Source organism: Nilaparvata lugens, chromosome X, assembly GCF_014356525.2.
Source record: "Nilaparvata lugens isolate BPH chromosome X, ASM1435652v1, whole genome shotgun sequence".
In the NCBI taxonomy this organism is placed as follows: domain Eukaryota; kingdom Metazoa; phylum Arthropoda; class Insecta; order Hemiptera; family Delphacidae; genus Nilaparvata; species Nilaparvata lugens.
Window position 1 is genome coordinate 100,888,738 of NC_052518.1, and position 9,002 is coordinate 100,897,739.

General features: G+C 32.0%; 1 protein-coding gene across 2 annotated transcripts in view; it reads right to left on the reverse strand.

Annotated features, from left to right (window-relative positions):
• Positions 1–513: 513 nt before the first annotated feature.
• The window catches only part of LOC111056841 (toll-like receptor 13), a 17,498-nt gene continuing 9,009 nt past the window's right edge, over positions 514–9,002 (reverse strand). Inside the window, exons 1-2 of one of the 2 annotated variants that reach the window (XM_039442838.1) lie at positions 7,219–7,340; positions 514–4,316 (exon numbers count right to left, since the gene is read on the reverse strand). In XM_039442838.1, coding sequence (XP_039298772.1) covers positions 2,007–4,316; positions 7,219–7,311 — 2,403 coding nt within the window. In that variant the 5' untranslated portion in view covers positions 7,312–7,340 and the 3' untranslated portion in view covers positions 514–2,006. Of the gene's footprint in view, positions 4,317–7,218; positions 7,341–9,002 lie in introns of those variants that run through there. The other variant, XM_022344251.2, reaches the window with a different exon arrangement.

Here is a 9,002-nt window from a genome sequence, read left to right on the forward strand (position 1 = left end):
ATAAATCATAATTACAGGGAAAATGTAGTTGGGAAATAATTGAAATAATGAACAATCCTCGATTATATCAAATAGAATTGAAGTACTTCCCAATAGTTATAGTTGAAATTTACATTATGAACTGAAATATTGTGGAATTTCTCCATATTAAGGTGAAATGAAAACGATATTATCAGCTTCACATAAATTATATGGAACTGCCAATATCGTTTTCATTTCACCTTAGTTATAGTTGTGTAATATGATAGATTCTGTCTTGATCCAAAATTTTCTAGCATCAAAGTAGAAAAAAATGTATGTGAATTAAAAAAAAGTAATCTACAAATAATTCCACTTTTTGTGTAGTTGAGAAGTTGATATTGTGGTAATTATTCATAATGAATGAAAAAGACTAAGAAATTGTCAAAAAACTGATTTATAAATCAGTGGTTTTTTTGACAATTTCTTAGTCTTTTTCATTCACTACAAATAATTTATCCGTAATTATATCAAAATGTATTGCATAATTTTTTAGAGCAAGTAAGACATCTTATACTATTTTTTTTTTTACAACTTGGAGTATAATTGTCAGCTATGAATGTCAAATGTATTGTATAATTTTTTAGAGCAAGTAAGACATCTTATACTATTTTTTTACAACTTGGAGTATAATTGTCAGCTATAAATGATGAATGTTAGCTGGCTGATTAAACCTTTAGACAAAATGAAAATTTTTATCATTTGTAAACTTTTCTAAGCTCGCCTGTTGAACGTCGTTAATTAGAGTTAGCAGCAGAATCTTAGCCAATTACGGATATCTAATATAATAATGAATGAAATAGCTTATGATGTTTGCTTTCAATTTTATCAATCTACTCAGTCTTTGAAATAGTTAATATTTTGCGATAATGTGATCTGAGATAAATTCAGAGTTTGTTGATATTTTTTAAATAACTGTAAATTTACTTATTTATGCTTATGTGATCTTAGCAACAAATGTGACAGTACTCTTAACTAACATGCTCTTGTAGGTTCTATTTTTGCTCTCTGTAATCATTGTTTTGTACATCTGTTATGTTATTATTATAGTAAGCATTATTTTTTGTTATCGTTTCAACAATTGTGTTGGTAATTAAAGAAGTATGCAATTACAGTTGATGTTTGAGAATAAATTGTTGAAAACATGTAGCTATACCTTCATAACTGGAAATAATAATTATAATACGTTGTTCCTGAAAACCTGGCTTGTTTCACCGCAGTGTTCTATATATAAAGGTGCGTACAGATATACGCGCCGCGAACATGAGCAATTCACTTTTAGTCAGCTGACTATATCTGTATTCTTACAGAAACGGTAAGATACAGATATAAAAAGCTTGGCATTAGCTGATTAAAAGTGAATTGCTCATGTTCGCGGCGCGTATATCTGTAAGCATCTTTAGACAAATCAAACACAAAAATTTTCTCACAGAAAATGCAAATGGCTAAGGTACACCGCAGTTGCTCGGGGTACAACATTCACAATAACAATAGACATTATTTTTTGCGAATGAATTTTCAACTTAAATGAATAGACTTTATAAAGAATTTTAAAAAATCAGTCCAATAACTCAATAGAAAAGTAGGTACCTATATATATACAATAAATTGTTGAAAATATTGAACGAAATATGCTGGAAAGCATCATATTTCATGTAGAAAGGGTCAAACTTGATTATTGAAAATAGGAGAAAGTGCCTTCTTCTTGTTATTATTGAATTGCTCAAAAATTGTTTAATGTTTCCTGTGGTATGATTATTTTAATATAATACACAAGTGGCATGTTACAGAAAATTGCAAATATACCTTTCTTGTTATAATTTAAATTTTCTTCAGTTTGTAAAACACCGTGTTAAATTTTTATATGCATTTTAAGCCTCCACTGAAATTTAACGATGGTAATAATTCAATAAAAAAATTAGAATAGAAATATAAAAATGCAAATTTATACCATTTTTACTTGGTTGAAAAGGAATCTTTTTCATGATCTAATGATCATTTTTCAAGATTTTGAATTTTTCTCTGCGTTTCAATTCTAAATCCTTTTGGAACATTTTCTTCAAATCTTTCAACTGAACATCATCGGTCTTTTCAATTTTCTTACTATCGGCTGGTCTCAAAATTTCTTCTTCAGATTGATGAAATTTCATTTTCTGTTTGTATTTCAACATTTTTTGTGCTCTTTCCACTGGATTCAAATGTCTAATTTTTGTAGAATCGTACTTTCCATCTTTCTGATGTAGTTTTTCATGGTCAATTTCTTGCTTAATGGTATTGTTGTTTTTGTGTTTTTCAATCATCACATCAGGCTGATTGGATATTGGGTTCAAAATATTCTCAAGTGCTTTATCAGTAACACTCTCCTTAGCAACAGACATTATTCTGTTTCCTAAATTGTTAGAAATATCAGAATTTTTACTTATTTCATTCGGTTCTTCTTGAGTGACAACTTTATCTTCAGCTTTAAGAGACTCAATTACAGTTTTTTCTTGAGTGACAACTCTCTCTTCAGCTTTCAGAGACTCATCTCCAGTTTTATTTGTATCTTGCGCTAAGGCAGGAATAAGAAATTTTGGTGTTTCTGTTTCGATATTCGATCGATTTGAGAATGCTTGCTCATCACTTGAATTACTGTAGCTGGGACTTACTGGCGATTTGTTGAGATGTTTTTCTTTCATTTTCTCATAATCGATTAGTTTCTGTTCAAGGTAAGCTTTTCTATCAATCTTTGTTTTCTTATTCTTATGGCAACGTAGCTCTTTTCGAAGCAGATGGAATACACTCCAGTTTTGATACTTGGCAGGAGTAGAGCAGCGTGGAGCGACCGTCTTATCATACAAATATATCAGAGTGGATGACAATGGACAATTTGTACCCTTATCAAAGCGGAACTGACACATTTTGTTGTCAAGCTTCACCTGTTTGACTCTGTTGACAACACCTGGTTGCCAGTCTTTCATGGCGCATGTGCAATGCCACGGGTTACCATCAAGACGAATCATCTTTGCAGGAATATTCGAAAATATTCCAATCGGTAGCTCTGTCAGGTTATTTTTATTGAGGCTCAACTCTCTCAAAGAAAACAACTGATCGAATACTCCCGGGGGGAGGAGATTCAATGAGTTGTGTGACAAGTCTAAAGATAACAGGTTGTATAGTCCATAAAACGAATCCATTGAGATTTTCTCGATGGAACAGTTTTTTAAAATCAGCTTCTCTATTACAGGCACCTCCAGGAAAGCGTCAAAAGCAAGTTGTTTTATAACACCTTCAAATTTCAATTCTCTGAGTTTAGGCAAACCTTTCAGATAATCTCTCTCTAGAATCTCCAAATTAACATTAGAAATCAACAATCTCGTAAGAGATTTAAGACCGAAAAATGAATTGGGCTGAATATCAACAACAGTATTTCTGCTTCCCAGGTACAATTCCTGTGTTGCATTCATGATTTCAAAAGTACTCGGGAATATTATTTCTAATGGGTTTTCTCTGAAATCAGCGGAATGTAGCTTTGGGAAAGGTGGCAGAGATAGCTCTGAGAGATGAGTGATGTTGTTGTGGGAGACATCTAGATGCTTGAGCTGAAGAAGTCCTGCTAAGCTCATGCTTTGTAGACTGAGAAGTTTATTGTGAGCCAAGGATAAGAACCGTAGATTTGGTGTGCCATAGAAAGCGAAGTCAGGCAAAAATAGCAGCTCGTTTCCTTCAATGATAAGAGTTTCTAAGCTTTTCAGACCTTCAAACATATCCCAGTAGATTTCTCTCAGATTACAATGGTATACTCTAAGGAATTTCAATCTCCCCAAGTCTGCAAAACTATATAATCCTAGCTTCTCTTGCTCCTCTTTATAGACTTTGTAGGGAAGGACAAAGTCGTCAGTTTGATTCGGCTCCAGAAACACCAAATGTGGTGCCAGAGAATTCTTGTTAAGACCTATTTTCTCTCGACTGTTCACTCTTTGCTCGAATTGAGGCTGTAAAATGACCGGAATATCATTAGACTCGTATTTTTGGTTGGTGGCATACTTGTATTTTAGTGAAGAGACAGGAAGAATTTTATTACCTTGAGCTGGACTACCTAAAAGTTCAACAAATTCCAAGTTAATATATTGTAATGATTTCATTTTCCGAAGTACGTCATGACGAAGCCTCATTCTTCTTGAAGGATTTTTGCCAAAGTTCAGTTTTTCACCATCAAAGCCATGTATCTCCAATGCTATGAGTCGCTCAAAACCACTGAAGTCCTCTGTTCTGAAGGTCACGTTCTCAGTGTCTGGACTTTGGAGAATGGTCAAAACCTGCAATCAAAATTTAACCATTTATTTAGCGTATGGCCCTACGACACAAATCTTTATGTTATCTAACATAAGTCACACATATGAACAATGAAGTCATCTTAGTCACTAGTTTGAAAAAAGTAGAACACAAATTAAAAAATAAAATTTTAAAAGTTATAAACATATATCTAGTCGTTTTAAATATGCCACTGCATCTGGTGTAGCTACCAGGAAGTCATCCAGCCTGCCCTCTTGTGCACTCTTCTACAATGTGTCTTATGGTTTGCACAGCGCCACACTCACAGAAAGGTGTTGGAGCCTTTCCCCACTTGTGCAACGCATAAGCACATCTTCCATGCTGAGTTCGGATCCTGTTAAGAGCCGACCATAGTTCATTCTTGGGCCTTCTGTCCAAATTTGTCATTTAAATGTAGAGAGTATAAGCTATTATAAGAGCCAGTATTTATCAAAAAATTTTAATTCAACCATATTATACCATATTTATATCATATTATAAATGGTATACTTTTGACACACTATTTTAATGTTTCATACAACGACATGCAGTAGTCAGTTATTTATCTAAATAATCAATTTTATTCTTTATTGATTCATACAATATAAGTACATCATCAAAAATGATCGGGAGAGAAAAAATAAGGTAACCTTGTGCTATTCCTCTCCCAAATTTAGATAAGGTTACACATAGTCCGAAATAGGTTAAGTCTTGTAGTTGTTCACTTCACAAAATTTTCATCCCTTAATTATTTTCACAAAGTAGATTTTTAAATTTAGATGCTTCAAAACCAAATATAGAAGAAATATATCACATTATTATCACTTAAATAGGAAATATTCACATATTAAAGAAATAATTTTTCAGGACCAAAAAAACAAGCATTCTCAATATTTTGTTTACTTATACTGACTGTAGTACTTTCGGGTGGCAAAAATGTGTTGAAAATGGACTTTTGCCGCCCGAAAATACTCCAGCCAATAAATAAAAATCTTGTTTATTCACATAAATGATTTACTGCTAGTCGTAAAAACATTAAAATAGTGTGTTAATACATAGCAGTTAAGAATAGATTAAGAAATCATCATCATCATTGTACAATTTTGTTTACTGTCTGTGTTGTGGTAGATATCCATATTGATGAAATACTTGAGCGTGTCTAGTCTCAGCCAATGACAGTACAGCTCAACGTCTATTGGTCAGCAACTAACAGCCAATCCTAGTGCTTCACCCACACTATTTATTCTTCAGTTTCATATTGAAACTAGTTTACTAGAGATTGATAATGATGTAACGACCGAAACTAGTAGGCTATGTCAAATTAGTGGATTTGATAGGTACTATAAAGTCGTTTTCATTCACATTTTTCACTGTATTCATATGATAATCATATTCGAAGATGAAAATGGAAGACAAGTGATTCCAATAATATACATGAAGATTTCATTGCATTGAGAGATTTACCAGGTAAAACGAAATTCGTAAGATCGTTTATCAAAGGCCTACTTGATGTTTTACTGATTTTAGAAATATTGAATCAAGAAATAGAAAAACTTGAAATTATTCTCAAGAAAAAATAATATCTTTCATTAGATCAAATAAAATCAAACAAGAAATTAAGAAAATACAATGAAACGTTATTAATAAATTACAGAGTGAGTTATGAGGAAGAAAGTTTTTTGTTATATGAATGTGATATTTCAATTCTATTCGATTTCCTTTGAAGTGAATTTATGGTTTGTATAATATTGGGACTCAAAATTTGACTAATTTGAATAATTGATAAAGTGAAGGAGCATGACCTACTTATTTTCGAACCTATTTCCATATTACTATATGATATCACGCTAGACCTATATCAAAATGAAAGTGAAATACTATGGACCTATTTAATCAAAATTTGGAGAAGGAACAGTTTTGGGCTAAGCCTGTTGGTCCTTTTTCAATCATGCTTATTTGAAAAAGTTGAATTGTGAAAAAATGTATTTAATTTGGTTCAATTGAATAGTATCCAATTTTTTTCTTTTTCAATTATTAGCATATTTTACTGGTTTCAAATTATTTTATCTGTTGCAAAGTCACTGCCGCCAGCCTGAACGATTAATAAATTAGTAATAATTAATATTGTATAAAATATTTCTTCCTTAACCCTTTTAGTTCTTCAATTAACTCCTTATTTATCATGCTTATAATAATGTTATTTATTAACTCTATTTCTTTTTATTCTAATTATTATGATTCAATAATAATAGCAATAATTTAGTAATAATTAATATTGTATAAAATATTTCCTACTTCATTTCTTCCTTAACTCTTTTAGTTCTTCAATTAACTCCTTATTTATCATGCTTATAATAATGTTATTTATTAACTCTATTTCTTTTTATTCTAATTATTATGTTTCAATAATAATAGCAATAATTAGTAATAATTAATATTGTATAAAATATTTCCTACTTCATTTCTTCCTTAACTCTTTTAGTTCTTCAATTAACTCCTTATTTATCATGCTTATAATAATGTTATCTATTAACTCTATTTCTTTTTATTCGAATTATTATGTTTATTATAATTTCTCATTATGATTGTAATCCTTTTATTTCATTTCTTGTATATTACTCTTGATTTACGATAAATAAGCTAATTTATTCTATTTATACTTAATTTTAATTTAACGTTGTGAATAATTTTGTTTTTTTTCTGGCACCTGCTGAAAAACCCACAGGTTTAGCAGGGCCCAACAATGTAAAAATGTTTTTCTAATAAAATTGATCGATTGATGAGATGATAAATTTAACCATCCAGTAAGTTTCCAAAAAGCGTGGTGCACCACCTTGAGACTTCAATTAGAGTCAGGCTGCAATTTTAGGACTGAAATTAAACATACATCATGTATATGAAACATACCTCCACACTCTTCAATTTTTCAAAAGTCTCTCTGATTTTCATATTTGTTTGGATGACACACACTGCCATTAATAGTTTAGGATTATTCTCCATTATTTCCACGTTGTCTTCCGTTCCGTCCATGACCTGCAATACAAAAAAAACTACATTGTAAATAAATAAAAATAAAGATCAATACAAAAAAATACATTGTAAAGAAAGAAAAATAAAGATCAATACAAAAAATACATTGTAAAGAAAGAAAAATAAAGATAATTGTACCCTGATAACAAGAATTATAAAAGTTGAGATTTTTTAGTGATACCGGTATCACATTAACAATTTTACATCTCAAAAAATCAATGCATGAGAAAATGCAAACTCATAATATTAGTGATCAGCTGGTTATTAGAAAATACTGAAATATTAGTTTGTTTTTTCTCATGTAACAGCCTGGTGTACATTTCCTAATGTATATAAACAATTTTAGCGCAGTTGGATTAATACGTTATCAACATTTTTTTAAAAGCTGTCGGAACAGTTGTGGGTTCGAATCCAGCCAAGTAAATGGGTGTTTGATCTCATCTCTTGATCTTCACACAAGTTGAGGTTCTGATTGCATCCTCCACAAAAATATATTTAAATACTGAAAATATTTTAATGGAACTGATACAAGGTGCACCAGAGAAACTTACTCATTTGAAAGGTCAATAAAAACAAAAGTACTCTAGGTATTGTTTTAGTCTTTTTTAATATGAGAATACAATTTCCCATTTTTTTCATGCAGTCTTGAAACTTGACATCAGATCAATAGCAACCCCCATTGCGCATACACTCACGACCTCGGTTTTTGATATTATTTTGTATCCACTCGTTGCAGTATATCAATCCGTATGTTGGCAATAGTGAATGTTGTTCTTGAGGTGTGCTATGGTCCGTGGTCGATTGACATAAACCAGGGATTTCAAATAACCCCATGAAAAAGATCGCATGAGCTTTGTCATTGAAAAAAATGACCGCGTCTTCAGGCAGGTTGTCAATCAGCATATCACATGCATTTTCACGGGCAACAAAATCGCGTTCAGTCAATTCTTGGACAACAACCAATTTATAGGGATGAAATTGAAGGTCTTCATGAAAAATTCGTCGAACAGTGGAGTCGGAAATCGCCATAGCAGCTGCGTGTTCGCGAGCCGAACGCACATCTGACTGCCTCACTCTTTTGATATTTTCTGGAGTTCTGATGGTTGCTTGTAGTCCATTTCTGGGTTTAGCGACACTCACACACTCCTGAAATGAGTTAACCCACTACAGAATCGAATTAATATGGCCAGGAACGAGTCTGTGGGAAGAATTTCAAATCGAGCGCGGAAGGTGATCTACCATTAGAAAAGAAGCTCTCTACTGCAAAGGCCCGCTGCTCTCTAGACCAGAACATGATGACTAATTTACTTGAGGGAGGATAAATTTGAAAAATTCCTCCTCCAGATGCGACGACCCCTCCTGCCCCTCTACACGACCAATTCATCGCGTGGGAATTTTTTCAAATAAGTAAGTTTCTCTGGCGCACCTTGTACAATTGAATAATTTGTCAATATACAAAAATTAAACCTGCTCATATAAGAACGTCATCCTTTGTTTTGGCACCAAGTAACTTAAATCCGAATCAACCCAATATTACGGGCACAGTGGCTGTCATTGGTTATACAAACAAATTTTCATCACATAAGGATTATTACCTAAATCTAATATTGTGAATCAGCCTATCAATCTAGAATAAAATAAGATATAATCTTATTAACATA